General features: G+C 41.8%; 1 long non-coding RNA gene and 3 gene segments (V, D, J or C); 1 reads left to right on the top strand and 3 right to left on the bottom strand.

The window, feature by feature from the left end:
* The first annotated feature begins 620 nt into the window (after positions 1 to 620).
* On the top strand, positions 621 to 22,296 carry LOC133246557 (uncharacterized). 2 transcript variants are annotated; one of them, XR_009736070.1, is made up of 5 exons: positions 621 to 1,747; positions 7,522 to 7,561; positions 8,315 to 8,486; positions 10,161 to 10,239; positions 22,142 to 22,296. It is a non-coding gene; the product is annotated as an uncharacterized LOC133246557 (long non-coding RNA). The 2 variants fall into 2 exon arrangements; XR_009736069.1 differs by lacking the exon at positions 22,142 to 22,296 and adding an exon at positions 17,362 to 17,447.
* On the bottom strand, positions 3,547 to 4,396 carry LOC133246539 (T cell receptor beta variable 19-like). The segment is given in 2 exon segments: positions 3,547 to 3,931; positions 4,065 to 4,396. Coding segments are annotated over 2 exon segments (555 nt in total).
* LOC133246552 (probable non-functional T cell receptor beta variable 23-1) lies at positions 8,389 to 9,235 on the bottom strand. The segment is given in 2 exon segments: positions 8,389 to 8,714; positions 8,827 to 9,235. Coding segments are annotated over 2 exon segments (375 nt in total).
* On the bottom strand, positions 17,436 to 17,938 carry LOC133246553 (probable non-functional T cell receptor beta variable 23-1). The segment is given in 2 exon segments: positions 17,436 to 17,761; positions 17,867 to 17,938. Coding segments are annotated over 2 exon segments (375 nt in total).
* Positions 22,297 to 23,898: the final 1,602 nt, after the last annotated feature.

The following is a 23,898-nucleotide window of genomic DNA, read 5'->3' as shown; positions in this document are numbered from 1 at the left end:
AAGTGTTAGTCGCTCAGTCGTGTCCGACTCTTTGTGACCCCATGTACTGTAGCCCACCAGGCTCCTCTGTCCATGAATTCTCCAGGCAAGAATACTATGCCCTTCTCCAGGGGATCTTCCTGACTCAGGATTGAACCTGGATTTCCGGGACTGTGGGCAGATTCTTCACCATGTGAGCCACAAGTAACCCTCTGGCTAGGCTCTTGATGAAACTGGATAACATAATTCATTTTTTAAGTGTTTCAAAGCATTTTTTCACAAATTTTTTTTCCAGATTTACATGAATTTTTTTCTATGTATAGTTTCTCATTTCCTATTAGATTGTTCGTTTTTTTTCTTTTCTTAAATCTTTACCTTCACCTTCATGGTAAACACTGATGGTTTCTGAATATCACTTAAAATTTGTTTCCCTAAATTTATTTCTCAGAAATTTGCTTTAAGTTATACAAAGGAAAAGTGCACTTCAAACAGCATATAACACTCATGTTTTTCATTTAAACATCCATAATGCGCCCTAAGTCCGCATGTTCTGTGAAGTGTATTTTTCAGGGCTCCTTTCAGCCCTCTCCTTTTCCAGAGACTGAAACTCCATGGAATTCAATCAAATTTCTCAGTCGTGTTAAGCCTCAGTGAAAGAGGGTTGTTCTGGAAGCACTGGCAGAATTAAAATGGATTAGCTGGCGTATCAAGAGTGATGAAATCGGTGATTTCATGGACGGGATCTGACTCTAAAATAGATAATATTAGGACAGATAAGATAAGAAAGATGTGTGTATTTCTGCTGCCCCTTGGAATAGAATTTAGTTAGAATTAGAAAAATGGAGGGAGAGAAATTAGTCTGAATTAAGCGTACGCCAGGGAGCACAAAGCATAGCTGAATGGACTGAAGCATTTTTTCCGAATTTGCAAATGAATGGGTACTTATTGGCGAGTGATGGGCAGTTTCAGATGCAGCAATGGTTGGACGCTTTTCTATGCCACACAACGACAAGAGTGAAGATGGAGGACCACAGTCTGGACGTGCAGGGGACCTGAGAATGGGGGAAGACAAGCTGGGAGCAGGTAACAGAGCTCACCTGCTCAAGAAGAGAAACCACCTCTTCCCCACACTCAGTGGTTCCTTGAAGCCTGGGATGGGGATGAAGCCACACAGGGAGGCAGTATTTCAATGTTTAAAGGAGAAAAGGGACTCAAATATAGCATATCTCAGCACTGTCTGTTGGAGAAGGCAATGGCAAGCCACTCCAGTACTCTTGCCTAGAAAATCCCATGGATGGAGGAGCCTGGTAGGCTGCAGTCCGTGGAGTCCCTACCAGTCCGACTCGACTGAGCGACTTCACTTTCACTTTTCACTTTCACGCAATGGAGAAGGACATGGCAACCCACTCCAGTGTTCTTGCCTGGAGAATCCCAGGGACGGCAGAGCCTGATGGGCTGCTGTCTATGGGGTCGAACAGAGTCGGACACGACTGAAGCGACTTAGCAGCAGCAGCACTGTCTGTCCGTCGCTCCTTTGTTTCTGCTAAGCGCCCGTTAGCCTTGTATTCAATTACGTTGTGCTTAATCTAGCTCCAGTTGACTTCTGTTACTTCCTTCCAATGTAATAAATCACCCGTTTCCTGACCTGGGCCCATGGTGAGCTTGTGCATGAAGAGGAAGTAACACTTGAGTGCCGTGGATTGACTGCTGGCACAAAAATACACTGCGGGGTCTCCTGGCTCAGAAGACTGGATTTCCAGGCTTCAAGGTGAGTGTGGGGGACACGTAGCTGAGAATTGCTTCTTGGACCAACTTGATTTGATCAAGGACTTGTTCATTCTGAAAAGAAATAAAAAACTCCAGCTCTTTTTTCTAGATCCATTGATACCGATTAGAAAAATATATGTCCTTTGTGGGGAATACACTCCATCCTTGCTTTCTGTCCTTTGCTTTGACCAAGTGTCATGGAGTCTGGATAACTCTGACATCAATAGAACCTGTAGAGAAACTATAGACAAAATCCAAGAGGGACCCTGACAAGGAAAACACTTGGTTGAGGGAGTTGGCAAGCCCAGAGCAGGATTTTTTGTCTGTGCTCAGGACTCACCTGATCCCAGGAGACAAAGAGCTACACAGCAGAGAAGCTGTGGCCCATGGTCGCACCAAAGAAGCACAAGGGTGAGATTTTAAAATCTCCATCAGCAACCTTCTAGTGATGAGATCACTTTGTAGACTCATAATCATCATGTTACTAGGCAGAACATTTTGTGGTATCAGAAGAAAAGCTTTTATCCTAGTTCAGAAAATGTAACTAGTTTATATTTCATTCAATTAGTTTTCATTTGTTAAAATGTTTATTTTAAGCTATTTTAGATTTATTTTTACTGACAGAAATAATACTAGTTGTGGTGCAAGGGATTTGGTGCTCTGTGGCATATGGTATTTTCCCGGACCAGGGATGAAACCTGTGTCCCCTGCATTGGCAGGCAGGTTATTAACCACTGGACCACCAGGGAAGCCCCTCACATTCTAGCTTAACTCCCTCTTTTTTTTCCCTCAAACATTCCATGCCTTGATCAATCCCCATACAGTTCATTCCTGTCTTCTTTTATCTCCTAAAGGAACTAGAATACCACAATATATATTTCCAAGTATTTTATCCCTACCTAAATCTGTATTTTGGGTGGACTTTTCTGGTGCCATAGTTTAATCCTTTATAGGCTGAATTCTACAGAACCTGTATCTCTAACCCAGCTCTATTGACATCTGTATATACAACTGCCTATTTCCAATTTTTATCTCATTGTCCAATAAACAATTCAAACTCTACTATCTCAAGTGGGGATTGCTACTGAAAACATGGTCCCATTTTATCTGACGTTGCAGCTTTGTAAGGAACCAAAGTCATACAAAGACCACTGAAAAACTGTATTGATCGCCTGTCTGCTAATGACAGCTGAATATTTTTCTTGTTTCAGTTTCCTCTTTTGAGCAACAACCTATCATACACGTCTACACTTACATCCATGAAACCAGAAATTCGTCTTGTTAAGAAACTCCATCCCATCAATCTCTCAAAATTATTCTACTGGATAAAATTTTTATCGGTTGATTAAGTTCTTTCTCTTCTGTAATTTTTTCAAAGTATGACTCATTAATATGAATGTTCTATTCACAATCACATCCATCTCATGAAGCTCAAATGCTCTTAGCTTTCTCTAATCCAACCAGACAGAACTGGCATGTCTTCCTCAGAGCTCCCAAAGGACTTCTGATTATAGCATTGCTATTATATTGTATTATTATATACTATATGATTTTATAGATTATTATATTCAAATCCATCATAATTATTTCCTTACTAGGCTGTCAGCTCCTTAGAGAAAAGATCTGTCTTCTACCCAGTTTTGTACCCTTTGTATTTGGAAAAATAGCGGGACATAGGAAAATGTCAAGAAAAACTATTGATAAGCGTACAGGGAGTGATGAAAAGACAAAGGAACAAAGTGTATCCTCTGGGTCTATTCTGATGAGTTCCTGATTAGGAATGCAGAGCGTGAAGGGAAAGGGTACTTTACAAGTTTTTAGAGGGAGGCTGTATCGGGGGCTGTAGGGCTGGAATGGGGTTTGTGCACAGGTGAGAGGTGGCCGTGCTCCACTGTGGTGCCCCCAGAGCAGAGGTACACGGCTGTTTGGTTGGTGTGAGCTGACTTCACAGTGAGAGGAAACAGCTCCTGCTTCTCTCGAGAGACACTGTAGCCTTCAGATAAGTCTCCTCTCTGAATATCCTTTACAACCGTAGAGTAATAAATCAGCTTCAGACCCTGCCCTGGGTCCTGCCGGTACCAGTACATGGCACTGTAGCCCAGGTTCTGTTTACACTCCAGGGTCACATCCTGGCCAGCCTCAGCGAGCAGAAATCTTATCTGGTAGATTTCAGCATCCATGGGTCCTGTAGGATAAAGATACAAAGGCTGGTGATGACACCTAGAAGGGAGCCAGACACCACTGTGAGATGAGGGTGCCGAGTGGGCGGGGGTCTGCACGTCCAGGACCAGACTTTGCTGACTGGGTGTTGGGCTCACCTGCTCCCAGGAGACAAAGGGCCAGGTAGAGGGCCCAGCTACCCATGGCAAGGACTGCGTCTTTGTACAACCCCAGACGAAGTGTGAGGGAGGCCAAGGGCAGAGGCTGGAACCCAGAGCTCCCCCTGGCTCCACATGCAGAATTTGTCACTGCGGTCAAGTGACTATCGCAGCTGAGCTTGCACATGGAGACACTGAGAACGATCAAGACACTTGCATTTTCCCTTCCGCCTAACAGAGCTCTTTATATCCCTTCTAAACAGACAAGTGCCAAGTGGTGAGGAGACTGAATCTCCCATTTCCTGGTCAGAGTCACAAACAGACTGTGCCTGTGCATTCACCGTGATGAAAACTAGGAAAGGGAAATGCCTACCATGTTCAGAGTCTATGGCCTCTCTGTCAACTGCTTGATTTCCCACTAACACTGTTGGTGGGGGAACTTCAAACACAAGAGAGGTTCAGAGGTTCTGCAAAACATAAAGCCAGTTCTCTCTGTCCTCTGTATTTATTACAAATAATTGATACAGTTACTTCAGCTGAAGCTGAAGCTCAGATACTTAGGCCAGCTGATGCAAAGAACTTACTCATTAGAAAAGACCTTGATGTTGGGAAAGACTGAAGGCAGGAGGAGAAGGGGACGACAGAGGATGAAATGGTTGGATGGTATCACTGACTCGATGGATTTTAAGCAAGCTCCGGGAGTTAGCAATGGACAGGGAAGCCTAGTGTGCTGCAGTCCATGGGGTCGCAAAGAGACAGACACGACTGAGTGACTCAACAACAAATTGATACAGTAGAGGTGAAGCAAAGGTGAGTCGGGTAATTTTAGCAAAAACCAAAGGGCCCTAAACCTACTCCCACCCCCATGTTGGTGGATTAGAGCAAGAGTTTGGGAGAAAACCTGGGCTTGAATTCTGGCCCTGCCAACTAGCAGCTATGTCAGTGGGCAAGTCTCTTATCCTCCCCTTGATTTTCTCACCTGTAAAATGGATATAATGAGCATCTTCTTGTAAAGTTGTTCTAAATATCATAGAAAGAATCTAGAACAGTTCTTAACACAGAATAAGCACCATATTTGTGTTTGCCGTTATTATTTTCTGGACTTTTTATTTCATTAAGAGGACTTAGGAAGCTAATACTACATCCAGGAAATTCAGATATTTACTGACATGGGATTGTGCAAGCTCACAAACATATCATTTTCCAGCACTGAGCTGAAATTTATGCAATAAGTTTACATTCGTTGCATAAAATCATTTATTCTAGAGTCTTAGATAAATGATAATGTAGTCATAGATTATTTCTTACCAAATGTTGTTATTTTGGTAGATAAATGTTTGTTTTATTTTTATATCTGGGGGTCATCTGTGATAAAAGACAATTTTATGATGAAACTTGGTTGGAATCTGGTGGTTCAGACACTGTCGCTGCCACTTTCTGGAAGAAAGGTACGTGTGTGTGTGTGTGTATGTGAGAGACAGAGATACAAAGGGAGAGGAAATGACGTATGATTTAGAATGCGAGTGATGAGAAAGTGCAGCCCTGGGGTAGAACTCTGAGAAAGAATGCTGGCTGAGAGCTCACTTGCAAACATCGGGTCCAGGCTTGAGGTTGAAAAGCTCATCTGTAAAGTTGAGAATCTCATTCTTCACACAGGAACACTTTTGGTGCTTTGTTAAATACTAGGCATTGCTTCTGAGAATAATGTTTTAAACTCATCAAGTAGGATATACAGTATTACAAAAGATACCAATTATTCTGAAATGCAGAATAAATGCAAATGTTGTCAAGATATCTTCAAGGAAATTTATGATATATATACATCTTCAAAATTCATTTCATAAAACATATCCTGGGGGACTTTCTTGGTGGTCCAGTGGTTAAGAATCTGCCTTCCAATGCAGGGGACATGGGTTTGATCCCTAGTCTGGAAACTAAGGTCCCACCTGCCATGGGGCAACCAAGCCTGTGTGCCACAACTAGAGAAAACTGTGAGCCCAACAAACAATCGCCCATGCTGAAAGTAGACACAATGCAGCCAAATAAATAAGTAAATGTTGAAAATATATATATATATATTCTGAAATATATCTGAAAACTGGCAAGATTTCCAAGCAGGGAGTGATGAGAGTAATGATATTTACTCTACGTAACAGGACATGAAAATAGCTGAAAATTTCATATCAACTGTAATACACATCAAGTGTTATAATACACAAACTGCTGCTGATGCTAAGTCACTTCAGTCATGTCCGACTCTGTGCGACCCATAGACGGCAGCCCACCAGGCTCCCCGTCCCTGGGATCCTCCAGGCAAGAACACTGGAGTGGGTTGCCATTTCCTTCTCCAATGCATGAAAGTGAAAAGTGAAAGTGAAGTCATTCAGTTGTGTCCAACCCTCAGCGACCCCATGGACTGCAGCCTACCAGGCTCCTCCGCCCATGGGATTTTCCAGGCAAGAGTACTGGAGTGGGGTGCCATTGCCTTCTCTGATACACAAAAAATTTATGCAAATACCCTGCGATTTCCATTATTGACTTTGTCACAGGTTCTACTAACACTGCTCTGATTTATTCATTACGTCTATCGTGAACTAAAAGCCGTATTTTAGTTAGACGTTAGTAAAAATAAAGGCTCATTTTCCCACTCAGATTCATGGATTTCTGAATTCTACCCTTGTACCCCTTGGAGGTCCATGGGTCCCAGGTTAAAAATTTGTGCTTTAGAAGAGAACATTCTTTGTGGTAAAATACAAGGACAAGAAGTATTAGGAAGTTCATGTATCCTGAGAAATATTTTATCTACAGTGCAAGTTCAGATTTGTTAAAGCGGTTTGATTAAAAAAATAAAACACTTTAGACTGATTGACAGACCTAAGCTATGACAAGAACAGGACTTACTAGATTATGTTCTAGTCCTGGAAATATGATTCTTACAGACATGAGGTGATACCTCGTCTCAGGTGTGGCTCCTGGTGAACACGAATCTTCACTTCTGGAGAAGGTGTTTTTATAAGACTAAAATGAAATGGGCTAATGTGAAGTCTTGGCAGAAACTATTTTAATCAATAAACTCCTTCTGAGTATTAAAAGGTACATTTATAATACATTAAAAAATAAATTTAGGAAAAACAGGAAAAAATCAACAAAATATATAAGGTGTGTTGGATAAAAAATACAGAGCAATGCTGAGAGAATTTAAAGACCTCAATAAAGCAGCATGTGGGGACATTTGGAAAAGGGGAAATATTCTGTATCTAGAGTATCATGCTTGTCATTGTTGTTTAATCTCTAAGTCGTGTCCAACTAAGAGTGTCCAACTCTTTGGCAATCCCATGGACTGTAGCATGCCAGGCTCCTCTGTCCATGGGATTTCCCAGGTAGAGTGGGTTGCCACTTCCTCCTCTAGGGGGTCTTCCTCACCCAGGGATCAAACCCTTGTCTTCTACTTTGGCAGGCGGATTCTTTACTATTGAATCATCAGGGAAGCCCATCAGGTAGGTCTCCTGTGTGTGCGTGTGTGTGTGTGTTTGTAGCTTAGTCGTGTCCAACTCTTTGCAACCCCGTACACTGTAGCCCGCTAGGCTCCTCTGTCCATGGGATTCTCCAGGCAAGAATACTGGAGTGGGTTGCCATTTCCTTCTCTAGCAGATGTTCCCCACCCAAGAATCAAACCCAGGCCTCCCCCATTGCATGCAGATTCTTTACTGTTTGAGCCACCAGGGAAGCCCTATCATGTAAGTTACATGGGTCTGAAAATTTATCAAACATGTTAAAATATATACTTGAAATGGGTATATTTTATTGTGACTATGTTATCTCAAAGTGCTTTTAAAACTTATCTGATTATAGTATTCAGGAGGTAGGGAGTTGTTGAGTTTCTTGCTCAGTTTCTCTGGCAGGAACAGCTGAGAAAAGCAGTGATGAACCCTGAGGAGTCTCTGGATCAATGAATGTGCAGAGCCAGGAGATCAGGGTACCCCTGCTGATTATCCTTGTTCCTGCAGGCACTGTTTTGCAAGATGAAAAGCACAGAACTGCATATTTTAATAAAGATTGTTAGGAACCCAGCAAGGTCACATCCTGTGTCTCCTTTGCCAGATACCCTGCAACCTGGGGAATCCAAGACCCCTTACAGCTTCCTGCCCCACCCTTGGCTTTGTGTTCCCACCAGCTGTTTTCCACCTCCCCTTCTGCTTATCCTGTGTGGCCATTTACGGATTTTTCCATCTGGTGTATGCTCTTTCAAGGTGGGTTTCTGTTAGTTCCTACCCTCCTACGACACCACTGATTTCCTGAGCTGGGTGCACGGTGAGTTTGTGCTCTAAGAAGAGCTGACGTGCAGCACTGTGGACTGGCTGCTGGCGCAGAAATACAGAGCCGCGTCCGCTGCCTCGGTGGAGTTGATTTCCAGGCTGCAGGGTGAGTTTTGGGGGCACTCAGCTGAAAATCGCTGTTTGAACAGAGCTGTATCTTCCATCATGTCTTGATTCTGAAAATAAACCAAAAACTCAAATGCTTCTTCCAGCTTCTTGCGATACCAGTAAACGTAAGCGTGTCCTTCTTTGGGAACACAATCCATCTTTGCTCTCTGGTCTTTTCCTTTGATCAGATGACTTGGACTCTGAGTGACCTCGGTGTCCATGGAACCTGTGAGAAAAGAGACAGATGGTGTAGTGAAAGCCCAGGAGAAAGCCTGATTTTGCAACCACAGGAGAAAGTCCTGAGATTGGAATCCAACAACTTCACAACAGGAACTTACCTGCTCCCCAGAAAAAAAGGGCCACACAGCATAGGAGGCTGAGGCACATGGCTGGGTCAGGGAGAAGGCAGAGCAGTGGCTTTTCCTCTGAGGCGCCTCATCTCCTTCAGCACCCTCTTGTGACGTGGTCGGTTTCTGTGGTCATCATAGTCCCTGGGTACCTGAGACTCTAACATTTCTTAGGCTTAGGGGAGGGAAAGCTGGTGAAACAACTAGCTTGAATTTTAAACTGCTTTAATGTTTTTCCTGAATCTTCTCTTTCATTATCCTGTATATAAAATCACACATCATTAATTTATTTGCTTTTCAAATTTGTCAGTTTGCCTCCTCCCATCCTCACTTCCCTCTCAGGCAATGAAACATACAACTTGCTGTATGTCAATCACAGCTGCTTCTACCACATTTACAAAATCATGCAGCCACTATTTAAGTTAAATGTTGAACTTATAAAAATTATATTTCTGTTGAATATGCAATACATCTGAAAGTGAAAGTGAAAGTCGCTCAGTCCTGTCCGACTCCTTGTGACCCCATGGACTATATAGTCCATGGAATTCTCTAGGCCAGAATACTGGGGTGGGTAGTGTTTCCCTTCTCCAAGGGATCTTCCCAACCCAGAGATCGAACCCAGGTCTCCCGCATTGCAAGCGATTCTTTACCATCTGAGCCACAAGGGAAGCAATGCATCTAGGTAAACACAAAAATGAATGATCTTGCCTGAACCAATCAGCTTAGGAGTTAGAGTATCCCTGAGACTTTTTCAATCCCTGTGCTTTTTTTTTTTTTTTTTTGATTTTTATGATTCTTTCTCTACCCCATCCAGGTAACCATAACCCTGAAGTTTATATTTTTATTCACTTGCTCTTCATTATAATTTATGTTAGGGCTTCCCTTGGGGCTCACGTGGTAAAGAATCCGCCTGTAATGTAGGAGACCCAGGTTCAAACCCTGGGTGCAAAGATATCCTTGAAAAGGGAATAGCAACCCACTACAGTATCCTTGCCTGGAGAATCCCTTGGACAGAAGAGACTGGCAAGCTATAGTCCATGGAGTCACAAAGAGTCAGACATTAATGAGTGACTAACACGCTAAGGGTCTATAAATTATATATTATTTAACATTGTATGTCTGAAATGTATCTAAGGGGGATCAGTCTCTTCATAATTTTTTTCTGTAACATGCTTTTTTAAAAATTCAACATTATGTCTATAATATTAATTCATGTTATTATATACAATTTTCGATAATTCCCTGGTATGTAGGATTCTATTCTATTTGTCAGAATTTATTATCCATTCTTAAATTAATGCACACTGGTGTTTTATTTTCTCCAGATTTTGATGCTACTGCAAATGGGACCTCATTCTTAGGTATTCCTTTACATACTTCGGTGCAAGATTTTCTCTACACCAGGTAATATAGTAATCAAGCATTAGGGTCACCACATCAGCTTAACATATTAATAACAAGAGAAAATGGTTTCTAATCTATTTAAGTCAAATAAATAGTCAAGTGTTTTCAAATGTTCCACATCTAGGACACATTTAGCATGTAATGTTCCTTGAATTTTGCCAGTCTAATGGGTGGGTGACAGAGGATGAGATGGTTGGATGGCATCATCGACTCAACGGACATAAGTTTGAGCAAGCTCTGGATAACAGTGAAGGACAGGGAAGCTGGTGTGCTGGAATCCATGGGGCTGCAGAGTCAGACATGACTTAGCAACTAAGCAACAAATGGGTTGAAATGATATCTCACTGTAGTTTTAGTTCACATTTTTATGATTGCTAAGGAGGCTCAACGTAGTTTTTGCTTTCATGGACCACTGGTGTTTTTTGTACACTGCCTTTTGCTTACATTACTTTTTGGTTGATTAGCTATTATTTATTTGTAACAATTCCTTATATATCCCAGGTATAAACTTTTTCATTGATTTGTGCTGCTAATATTGGGTTGGTCAAAAATTTCATTGGGGTTTTTCCATACTCTGCTACAGAAAAACGTAAATGAACTTTTTGGCCAACCCAATGCTTTTCAATTTGTGACTTGTGTTTCAGTCTTTAGGATGCTTTTTTTGGGTTGATATTCCTTTTTTAGGAGAATCTATATTTTTCTTCGGGGGGGGTATGCATTCTGTAATTCTTTATAAGCAATGCTCCTACAGTCGAAGTTCATAAAGATATACTCCCATGTTACTTGTGAAATAGTTAACACTTCGGATGTTGAATTTAAGCATTTAATCCTTTCATAATTCAATTTTGCTTATGCTGTGAAAATTGGTTTAAATTAATCTTTCTTTCTTTGGAAAGCAACCTGTCCTACAAGACATCATTGTATATTGCATTATTCTTCTAAATACCTGCAATGATGGCTGTATCAGATATAAACTGGCTATGTATGCAAGGGCCTATTTTTAATCTATTACTTTCCAATTGTCTATTTTTACCTTTTGCGTTATCCTAAAGTACAAAATCTCTTGCCTGGAAAATCCCATGGGCAGAGGAGCCTGGTGGGCTGCAGTCCATGGGGTCGCTAAGAGTCGGACACGACTGAGCGACTTCACTTTCACTTTTCACTTTCATGCATTGGAGAAGGAAATGGCAACCCACTCCAGTGTTCTTGCCTGGAGAATCCCAGGGACGGGGGAGCCTGGTGGGCTGCCATCTATGGGGTCGCACAGAGTTGGACACGACTGAAGTGACTTAGCAGCAGCAGCAGCAAAGTACAAAATAATTTGATGATTTGAAGGGAAAGTCCCCTTTGTACTTGTTCAATATTATCTTCCCTATTCTCCCTGCTTTTCACTTAAATTTCAGAAGAATTTTGTCAAGTCTTATGAAAATATCTTTTGTGGTTTTGCTTAGTGCTACATTGAACACATATATGGGAATACTCCTCCAATTGGTTAATTTTCATGATCATGGTACGTAGCTTCACTTAGTTCAGATCTTCAAAATGCTCTCCTCTAAAATTAAAAAGTTTTCTGAGTTAGTTTTATTTAACAGATAGATTTGTTTTTTATGTATTTTATGTTATGCTAGTAAGTGGTCTCTCTCTTTAAAAAATATATTTTAGCCATTTCTTGCTATTACATGAAAATAACTGACTTCTTATATTTATACTAAATTTGTTAAATGTTGTTAATAATGCAACGCTTTTTAAGATTTCTTTGGTTCCTCTAAATTTGCCATGTGTAATCACTTTTCCCCCTCCTTTTCTCATTCTCACCCTTTTATCTTGTTCCACTGGCTGGAAATTCAATACAATCTTGGCTAGAAATTGTGGTTGCATTCATTTACTTATTGATCAGTTATGTTTGACCCAGACAACTGCGGATACTGGTATGTGGTAGATGCTATGGGGGTTACAAAGTGTAAGGTCAGACTCTGCTATTAAAATTATTATTGGCATGCCAGGATATTTGCAAATCATTCTCTCAACCGTTACTGGACTAAGCCATGTTGGCTGACCCACAGGAAATCAAAACACGAGATGCCCAGGTTTGCAGCAGAGAAGGGGTTTGTTTGCAAGACTCCAAGCAAGAAGATGAAATTAAAAGATGTGTACTCCTTGGAAGCAAAGCTATGACAAACCTAGACAGCATATTAAAAAGCAGAGACATTCCTTTGCTGACAAAGGTCTGTATAGTCAAAGCTGTGGTTTCTCCAGTAGTCATGTATGGATGGGAGAGTTGGGCTATAAAGAAAGCTGAGTGCTGAAGAACTGATGCTTTTGAACTGTTGGAGAAGACAAGAGTGTTGGAGAAAACTCTTGAGAGTCCCTTGGACTGCAATAAGATCAAACCAGTCAATCCTAAAGGAAATCAGCCCTGAATATTCATTGGAAGCACTGATGCTGAGGTTGAAGCTCCAACACTTTGGCCACCCGATGTGAAGAACTGACTCATTGGAAAAGACCCTGATTCTGGGAAAGATTGAAGGCAGGAGGAGAAGGGGACAACAGAGGATGAGATGGTTGGATGGCATCCCTGACTTGATGGACATGAGTTTGAGCAAGCTCTAGGAGTTGGGGATGGACAAGGAGGCGTGGCATGCTGCAGTCCATGGGGTCACAAAGAGTCGGACATGAGTGAGTGGCTGAATTGAACTGAACTGAAGCAAGAAGATGGGAGAGCAGATCTCATATCCCCCTCTCTGCAGCCAAAGGACTCAGGCACATATGTGATCAAGAATAAAGAAACAAGGCTGCCTCAGGTGTGAGGTGCATGGGGATCTTGGGGAAAGGTGATTGGGAAAAGGTATGGTAATCCTGATCCTGCGCAGGGGTGACTAAGCTTACAAGTCTCTGCAGGTTCATAAATGAAGTCTCTCAGCTTGATCTGAGGGTGAAGTTTTTGGTCCTCTAATGTTAAAAGTCACCAAGCAGACACTTGCTTACTTCCAGTTGGAGGATCTCTGGTTCCGTCCATTCTTAACCAGCTCAACTGGAAGTAGACACAGTTGAACTACAGGCAGCTGATTCCAGGTCCTGGAAAACAAGTGGGACAAACATCTCCTTGTTGAGACTTACCTGCCCCTTGGAGGCTATGCAAGTCTTAAAAAGACTGAAGGCAGGTGAGGGGCCTTTGACTAATCATTACCCACAGTTGTACAGCCACTATTAAGAGATCTCACTTGAGTTCCATGCAGCACCCAACAACTTCTCAGATGGGAGGTCAGTCTGTGCCTGCGCTTTGTGCTCAGTTTTACAGAAAGACCCGCATCACCCCCTAGTGGTCAGTTTTTGCAAATCTTCTTCCCACTTGGTCCTAACCCATGGCTGTGGTGAGTGAGCGAGTGACAACCGCTCATTCCTGTCCCACTCTTTGTGACCCCATGGACTGTAGCCCACCAGACTCCTCTTTCCATGGGATTTTCCAGGCAAGAATATTGAGTGGGTTGCCATTCCCTTCTCCAGGGGATCTTCCTGACCCAGGGATCGAACCAGGGTCTCTTGCATTGCAGGCAGATTCTTTACCATCTGAGCCACCATCCATCCTATATGGCTATGGTAGCCCTCTCAGTTCTCCCCTTCTGTTGACTCCTGTATTCTCAGCCTATGCTTTTTGCACACTGTCCTTTGTAGTTTCATACTCTAGCCAGGATGATTTAAAAAAATACACATGTGCATGCACACCCACATCAACAAATACTAACATGCTTACTACAGAAGTCAAATACCTAAAATCTTAATGGCAGGGCAAGGGGCATCTGAGAACACTCTGTACCTTCTGCTCAACTTGTCTGTGAACTTGAAACTGTTCTGGGAAATTAAGGCTATGAAAGATCTCAGGGACTCATATCAAATTGTATGTTAAGTTCCATAGCATATACTCTGATTTGCAAGTTCATGAACGGTCTGATGCTGATGTCTGCCTGCTTCTCTCCTGTCTCACCTCTCGCTCACCTCCTTCCTCTTTCTGCTCCTCTCACATCGCTGCATCTTCATTCATTAAGCACACCGGTTTCTTTCCTACCTGAACAATTTTGCACCAGACCTTCTATCCATGCTTGTCTGGTCTCTATCCCCAGTCCTACTTTGTAAACTCCAACGCATCTTTAGGATGTCATTGTAAACACAATTTTCTTTAAGGAAACTTCTCTGTAACTCTATTAAGTCTCCTGGGTCATAAAAAGTAGCAACTGGGTTCAAATAATACCCTGCCCAAGTCCCACTGATAGAAGGGACACCATATCCCAATAAATATTTTTTCCATGAATATGAAAATTTATCAGAGCCATAGACACAGAAAGTAACGGTTGCTGAGGCATTTTATGCCTGTCTTTTAGAAAGAAGACTTATGAGCTTCTGTTGCTTAGCAACAGGGGAGGAAGGTTTCTGTTCTTACTAAACTGTACTTGATTACCTCTTCTCTTATCCCCTCTGAGCTCATCTAACAATCCTTTCCACTAATTCCTTTTAATATGTAAGTTGCTATTGTAAGCAAGAGAAGGAAATGACAACTCACTCCAGTATTCTTGCCTGGAAAATCCCACAGATAGAAGAGCCTGGTGGACTACAGTCCATGGTGTTGCAAGGAGTTGGACATGTCTGAGCAAGCATACATGCACTGTTCTAAGCAGCCCTTTTGGCTTGAATTACGGTTACTTACCTTTTATTTATTTTTAACAGCTTCCTCCCAACCCAGAATTCGAACCCAGGTCTCCAACCCAGGTCTCCCACATTGCAGGCGGATTCTGTACCAGCTGACCCCCAAGGGTAGTCCAAGAATACTGGAGTAGGTTAGCCTATCCCTTCTCCAGTGGATCTTCCCGACCCAGGAATCAAACCAGGGTCTACTGCATTGAGGGGGATTATTTACCAACTGAGCTATCAGGGAAGCCCTAGATTTACTTACTTTCTAATTATTTTTAACAGCTTCATTGAGCTATAATTTATGTACCAAAACTGCGCATATTTAATGTACACAGTTTAATGAGTTAGCATCAGCTCGGTTCAGTTCAGTCGCTCAGTTGTGCCCAACTCTTTGCGAACCCATGGACTGCAGCATACCAGGCCTCCCTGTCCATCACAACTCCCAGAGTTTACCCAAACTCATGTCCATTGAGTCAGTGATGCCATCCAACCATCTCATCCTCATGAAATTTCAATTTAACAGCTCCCCATGTCCCCCTTCTCCAAAGACATTAGCAACCAGTAAATGGAAGTATTTTATTTCTTTTAAGGTCTAAGCAGTATTCTATTATATGTGTGTGTGTATATATATATATATATATGTAAAGTACATACAGATATATTATATATATGATGGATCCCTTCATCTGTTGATTGACGCTTAGATTGAGACATCAGTTGAGAAAGGTAAATACTACATTGAATAGCACTAATGAGAAATCTTGGCAGAAAATACTTTAACAAATAAATTTCTTATGAGTATCTAAATGTACTTTCGTAAAATGATTCTTACATCAGGAAAATCTTTGGGAAACTTTAACAAAATATATACAGGGTATTTTATTGTTCAGTTGCTCAGCTGTGTCTACTCTTTGTGACCCCATGGACTGCAGCATGCCAGGCCTCCCTGTCCATCACCAACTCCTGGAGTTTACTCAAACTCATGCCCACTGAGTCTGTGATGCCATCCAACCATCTCATCCTCTGTCATCCCCTTCTCCTGCTGCCTTCAATCTTTCTCAGTGTTAGGGTCTTTCCCAATGAGTCAGCTTTTCACATCAAATGACCAAACTATTGGAGCTTCAGCTTCAGTATTAGTCCTTCCAATGAATATTCAGAGTTGATTTCATTTAGGATTGATTGGTTTGATTTCCTTGCTGTCCAAAGGGCTCTCAAGAGTTTTCTCCAGCACCACATTTCAAAAGCATCAATTCTTTGGCTCTCAGACTTCTTTGTGGTTCCACTCACATCTGTACATGAATACTGAAAAACCATAGTTGGACAATATGGACCTTTGTCAGCAAAGTGATGTCTCTGCTTTTTAATACACTGTCTAGTTTTGTCATATCTTTTCTTCCAAGGAGCAAGCATCTTTTAATTTCATGCCTTCAGTCACCAGCTGCAGTGATTTGAGAGCCCAAGAAAATAAAGTTTTTCACTGTTTCCAATTTTTCCTCATCTATTAGCCATGAAGTGATGGGATTGGATGCTATGATCTTATGATTAAAAAATAAGAAGCCAAGCTTAAGAAATTAAAAATACCTCAGTAAAATAGCAAGGAGGAACTTTTAGGGGAGGGAGAAGCATTCTGTGTCTTGATTGTCATCTCAGCTATCTATGCTGCTAAGTCGCTTCAGTCGTGTCCGACTCCGTGCGACCCCATAGAGGCAGCTCACCAGGCTCCCCCATCCCTGGGATTCTGCAGGCAAGAATACTGGAGTGGGTTGCCATTTCCTTCTCCAATGCATGAAAGTGAAAAGTGAAAGTGAAGTTGCTCAGTCGTGTCCAACTCTTAGCGACCCCATGAACTGCAGCCTACTAGGCTCCTCCATCCATGGGATTTTCCAGGCAAGAGTACTGGAGTGGGGTGTCATTGCCTTCTCCTGCCAGCTATCTATACAGGTGCAAAATCTCGTCAAAAAGTATTGAAACATATACTGAAATTGGGTGCATTTTATTGCAGAGTTGTTGCTTTTAAAGCTTGTGTAATTGTAGTATTCAGGACTTAGGGAGTTGCTGAGTTTCTTGCTCAGCTCCTCTGGCAGGGACAGCTGAAAGAAGCAGCCATGAACCCCTAAGGAGTCCGTGGGTTTGGATCAATTAATGTGCTGAGCAAGATGAACAGGGTGCCTCTGTTGCTTATCCTTATTTCTGAAGGCACAGTTTTGCCAGGTGAAATGCTCAAAATTACACTTCTTAATAAAGATTATTAGGAACCCATCAAGGTCACATCCTGTGTCTCCTTTGCCAGATACCCTGCCAGCTGGGGAATCTGAGACCCGTTACAGCTTCCTGCCCCGTCCTGGGGTTTGTGTTCCCACCAGCTGTTTTCCACCTCCCCTTCTGCTCATCCTGTGTGGCCATTTACAGGTTTTTCCTTCTGCTTTATTCTCTTTCAAGGTGGGTTTCTGTTAATTCCTACCCTCCTACGACACCACTGATTTCCTGAGCTGGGTGCACGGTGAGTTTGTGCTCTAAGAAGAGCTGACGTGCAGCACTGTGGACTGGCTGCTGGCACAGAAGTACAGAGCCGCGTCCGCTGCCTCGGTGGAGTTGATTTCCAGACTGCAGGGTGAGTTTTGGGGGCACTCAGCTGAAAATCGCTCTTTGAACACTTCTGTGCCTTTCACAATGTCTTGCTTCTGAAAGTAAACCAAGAACTCGAGTGCTTCTTCCAGCTTCCTGCGATACCAGTAAACATTAATATGTCCTCTTATGGGGACACAATCCATCTTTGCTTTCTGGCCTTTTCCTTTGACCAGATGACCTGGACTCTGGATGACCTCAGTGTCCATGGAGCCTGTAAGGAAAGAGACAGAAAGTTCACAAAAAAGCCCTTAAAGGAGCCTGATTTTGCAGCTGCAGGAGAAAGTCCTGAATCTAGAATCCAAGAAATTCACCTCACCTGCTCCCCAGATAAAAAGAGCCACACAGCACAGGAGACCAAAGCACATGGCTGGCTCAAGGAGAAAGCAGAGCAGAGGCTTCTCCTCTCAGGCTCCTCCTCCCCCTGCAGCACCTCCTTGTGACGTGCTCTCTTCCTGTGGTCATCACAGTCCCCACGTACTTGAGAGTCTAACTGGGAGGGCAGGGAAGCTGGTGAAACAACTCGCGTGGATTCAGACTTTCAATTGTCTTTTTTCCTGATTCGGCCCTTTCATCATTTCTTTAAAAAAATAAAAATCAGTTACACATCAATAACTTCTTTGCTTTTTATCTTGTCTATCTGCCTCCTCCCCTCCTCCCTTCCCTCTCAGGTAATGAAATACACAACTTGCTGTACCTCAGTCATAACTTCCACTGCACTTGCAAATTAACAGAGTAGCTATTTTATATTAACAAGCCAAATTTTTTTTAAATTTTATTTTATTTTTAAACTTTACATAATTGTATTAGTTTTGCCAAATATCAAAATGAATCCGCCACAGGTATACATGTGTTCCCCATCCTGAACCCTCCTCCCTCCTCCCTCCCCATACCATCCCTCTGGGTCGTCCCAGTGCCCTAGCCCCAAGCATCCAGTATCGTGCATTGAACCTGGACTGGCAACTCATTTCATACATGATATTTTACATGTTTCAATGCCATTCTCCCAAATCTTCCCACCCTCTCCCTCTCCCACAGAGTCCATAAGACTGTTCTATACATCAGTGTCTCTTTTGCTGTCTCGTACACAGGGTTATTGTTACCATCTTTCTAAATTCCATATATATGCGTTAGTATACTGTATTGGTGTTTTTCTTTCTGGCTTACTTCACTCTGTATAATAGGCTCCAGTTTCATCCACCTCATTAGAACTGATTCAAATGTATTCTTTTTAATGGCTGAGTAATACTCCATTGTGTATATGTACCACTGCTTTCTTATCCATTCATCTGCTGATGGACATCTAGGTTGCTTCCATGTCCTGGCTATTATAAACAGTGCTGCGATGAACATTGGGGTACACATGTCTCTTTCCTTCTGGTTTCCTCAGTGTGTATGCCCAGCAGTGGGATTGCTGGATCATAAGGCAGTTCTATTTCCAGTTTTTTAAGGAATCTCCACACTGTTCTCCATAGTGGCTGTACTAGTTTGCATTCCCACCAACAGTGTAAGAGGGTTCCCTTTTCTCCACACCCTCTCCAGCATTTATTATTTGTAGACTTTTGGATTGCAGCCATTCTGACTGGTGTGAGATGGTACCTCATTGTGGTTTTGATTTGCATTTCTCTGATAATGAGTGATGTTGAGCATCTTTTCATGTGTTTGTTAGCCATCTGTATGTCTTCTTTGGAGAAATGTCTACTTAGTTCTTTGGCCCATTTTTTGATTGGGTCATTTATTTTTCTGGAGTTGAGCTGTAGGAGTTGAACAAGCCAAATTTTGAACAATACAAAAGAAGTATTTGTGATGGATATATAAAGCATCTAGAGAAATAATAAAATGAGTCATCTAGCCTGAAACTGTTAGCTTAGGAGACAGATTTTCTCTGAGAATTTTTAAGTCCCTGTGTTATTTTTCCAGATTTTATCATTCTTTCCCTACCAGGTCTGGGTAAACATAATCCCAAAGTTCCAGTGTTTACTCACTTTCGTTCCATTTTCAGTTTTAGATTTGTGTAAGAATCTGTAAGTTACATACGAATCAGTATTTTATGTCTTTGAAATTTATCTAAGGGGTTTATTCTGTTTATACTTTCTTCTGTGTTATTTTTAAATTCAGCATTCAGTTCAGTTCAGTCTCTCAGTCGTGTCCAACTCTTCATGACCCCATCAATCGCAGCCTGCCAGGCCTCCCTGTCCATCACCAACTCTAAGAGTTCACTCAGACTCACGTCCATTGAGTCAGTGATGCCATCCAGCCATCTCATCCTCTGTCGTCCCCTTCTCCTCCTGCCCCCAATCCCTTCCACAGCATCAGAGTGTTTTCCAATGAGTCAACTCTTCGCATGAGATGGTCAAAGTACTGGAGTTTCAGCTTTAGCAACATTTCTTCCAAAGAAATCCCAGGGCTGATCTCCTTCAGAATGGACTGGTTGGATCTCCTTGCAGTCCAAGGGACTCTATTATTCAGCATTATATCTGTGATAATAATTTATTATTATTTCATATAATAATTTAAATGATAATACTTTATTATTATTGTTTTTGCAGATAATTTCATATAATTCACTTTTGCTAATGTGTGCATCCCTGCTCATTCCCTCAGTCATGTCTGACTCTTTGTGACCCCATGGACTGTAGCCCACCAGGTTCCTCTGTCCCTGGCATTTTTCAGGCAAGAATCCTGGAGTGGGTTGCCATGTCCTCCTCCTGGGGATCTTCCCGACCCAGGATTCTAGCCTGAATATCCTGTGTCTCCTGCAAAGCAGACGGATTCTTTACCTGCTAACCCATCACTAATATATAAGGTTCTATTTATTATTAATAGTTTGTCAGAATTTATTATCCATTCTGAGTTAATGTCCACTAGTTTTCTCCTCTAGATTTTGGTGCTAGTACAAACAGGACTGCATTCTTATACCTTTCTTTACATACCAGGGTATAATGTTTCCCTATGCCTGCGTATATAAAAATTGAGCCTTAGGGTCACCACGTGAACTTTACAGACTAAGACAAAATGCTTTCCAAATTAGGCCAAATAAATAATCCCAGCAACTGTTGTGTGTTTTCTCGGGTTGAACATCTAAAATTCAATTGGTACTATTCTTTCTCAGTTTTAAAATTGCTGGCTGTGCCAGGTGGCATGTGGTTTACTAGTACCCTGAACAGGGCTAGAACCAGCGCCCTCTGCAGGGAAGCCCAGCATCTGAACCACTAGACCTCCATGGAAGTCCTGGCACTGAATGTTCGTTAACCTTTGCTAGTCTATTAGGATAAAATAGCATATCACTCTAGTTTTAGTTTGCATTTGTATGATTTTTCAGTTTAGTTCAGTTCAGTCACTCAGTCGTGTCCAGCATTTTGTGATCCCATGGACTGTAGCACACCAGGCATCTCTGTCCGTCACCAACTCCCAAAGCTTGCCATCGACTTGGTGATTCCATCCAACCATCTCATACCCTGTCACCCACTTCTCCTGCCTTCAATCTTTCCCAGCATCAGGGTCCTTTCCAATGAATCAGGGCTTCATATCAGGTGGTCAAAGTATTGGAGCTTTAGCTTCAGCATCAGTCCTTCCAATGAATATTCAGAACTGATTTCCTCTAGGATTGACTGGTTTCATCTCCTTGTAGTCCAAGAGGCTCTCCAGCACCACAAGAGTCTTCTCCAACACCACAATTCAGAAGCATCAGTTCTTTGGTTCTCAGCTTCATTTATGGTCCAACTCTCACATCCACACATGACTACTGGAAAAACCATAGTTTTGACTGGACAGACCTTTATCAGCAATGTCTCTGCTTTTTAATATGCTATAGGTTTGTCATAGCTTTGCTTTCAAGGAGCAAACATCTTTTAATTTCATGCCTGCAGTCACCATCTGCAGTGATTTGGGAGCCCAAGAAAATAAAACCTTTCATTGTTTCCAATTTCTCCTCATCTATTTGCCATGAAATGATGGGATTGGATGCTATGATCGTATGATTAAAAACTAAGAAGCCAAGCTTGAAGAACTTAAAAAGACCTCAGTAAAATAGCAAGGAGGGACTTTTAGGGGAGGGAGAAGTATTCTGTGTCTTGATTGTCATGCCATCTATCGATACAGGTGCAAAATCTCGTCAAAAAGTATTGAAACATATACTCAAATTGGGTGCATTTTATTGCAGAGTTGTTGCTTTTAAAGCTTGTGTAATCATAGTATTCAGGACCTAGGGAGTTGCTGAGATTCTTGCTCAGCTCCTCTGGCAGGGACAGCGGAGAGAAGCAGCCATGAACCCCTAAGGAGTCCCTGGGTCTGGATCAATGAATGTGCTGAGCAAGGTGATCAGGGTGCCTCTGCTGATTATTTCTGAAGGCACAATTTTGCCAAGTGAAAAGCTCAAAATTACACGTCTTAATAAAGATTGTTAGGAACCCAGGAAGGTCACATCCTGTGTCTCTTTTGCCAGATACCCTGCAAACTAGGGAATCTGAGTCCCCTTACAGCTTTCTTTCCCACCCTTGGATTTTTGTTCCCACCAGCTGTTTTCCACTTCCCCTTCTGCTCATCCTGTGTAGCCATTTACAGATTTTTTCCTTTTGCTTTATGCTCTTTTAAGGTGGATTTCTGGTAGTTCCCACCCTCCTAGGACACCACTGATTTCCTGAGCTGGGTCCACGGTGAGTTTGTGTTCGAAGAAGAGCTGACGCGCAGCACTGTGGACTGGCTGCTGGCACAGAAATACAGAGCCAAGTCCGCTGCCTCGGTGGAGTTGATTTCCAGGCTGCAGGGCGAGTTTTGGGGCCACGGAGCCAAAAACAGCTGTTGAAATACTTCTGTATCTTCCACAATGTCTTGATTCTTTAAGTAAGCCAAAAATTCAAATGCTCCTTCTGGCTTCTTGCGATACCAGTAAACATTAATATGTCCTTTTTTGGGGACACAATCCATCTTTGTTTTCTGGCCTTTTCCTTTGATAAGATGACCTGGACTGTGGATGACCTTAGTGTCCACGGAGCCTGTAAGGAATGAGACAGTAAGTGCAATGAAAGCCCAGCAGAAAGGCTGATTTTGCAGCCTCGTGAAAGTCCTGAGATTGGGATCCAACAACTTCACAACAGGGACTTACCTGCTCCCCAGAAGAAAAAAAAAAGCTGCACAGCACAGGAGGCTGAAGCACATGTCTGGCTCAGGGAGAAAGCAGGGCAGTGACTTTTCCCCTAAGGTGCTCATCCCCCTTCAGCAACTCCTTGTGACTTGGTGGTTTCACGTGGTCATTATAGCCCCTGTGTACATGAGTCTGTAACATTTAATAGACTGGGAGGGCAGTGAAAGCTGGGGAAACAACTAGTTTGAATTTGAAACTGCTTTATTTTTCTCTTTTCCTGATTCTTCTCTCTCATCAGTCTTTAAAGAATATAAGTCATTTCACATCAGTGATTTATTTCCTTTTTTAACTTGTCAATTTGCCTTTTCCCCTCCTCCCTTCCCTCTTAGGCCATGAATGATACACTTTGCTATACAAAATCATATAGCAGCTACTTTACATTAAAAAAATAAATGTTGAGCTCTACAAATATTTGTGATGAACATGCAATACATCTAGAGAAATAACAAAATGAATGATCTTGCCTGGAACAATCAGTTTAGGAAACAGACTTTCACTGAGAATTTTCAAGTCTCTGTGTTATTTTTCTGGATTCTTATCTTTCTTTCTCTACCTGTCTTGGTAATCGTAACATTATCTTCCCTATTCTCTCTCTTTGCCTAAATTTCAGTGACTTTCATCAAGTTTCATGGGAATACCTTTTGTGATTTTGAGTAGTGTGGCATTGAATACATAGATGATAGTACAAAAACAGGAATACTCTTTCTATTGGTTTAGCTTATTCATGATTGTGGTGTATAGCTTCACTTGTTTCAGGTTTTATAAATGTTTTCCCTAAAATGTGATACTTTTCTGAATTAAGTCATCATTTACCTAATAGATTTTTAATGTGTTTTATATGTTGTTATAATTTGTAAATGGTCTCTCTCCTTAAAAAACATATTTTTGACTGTTTTTTGCTAATATATGGAAATAAATTGACTTTTTAAGTTTATGTTAAATTCAGTCAATTTATTAAATTTGTTGTTATTAATAATGCAATTCTTCTTTAGATTCCTTTGGTTCTTCTCAATTTTCCATCTGTCTTTAATCATTTATTCGCTCCTTTCCTCATTCTCACCATTTTTCTAGTCCATTGGCTAGATATTCAGCACAATCATGACCAGAAATAGTGGCGGACTTCATTTACTTTCTTGTCAATTCTGTTTGACCCAGAGAGCTACAGGTAGTAGATATGTGGTAGATGCTATGGAGGGTTAAAAAGTGTA

Source organism: Bos javanicus, chromosome 4 (genome assembly GCF_032452875.1).
Source record: "Bos javanicus breed banteng chromosome 4, ARS-OSU_banteng_1.0, whole genome shotgun sequence".
Classification (NCBI taxonomy): Eukaryota; Metazoa; Chordata; class Mammalia; order Artiodactyla; family Bovidae; genus Bos; species Bos javanicus.
The sequence above is the reverse complement of the archived record's forward strand: the minus strand, read 5'-3'. Positions and strand labels throughout refer to the sequence as shown.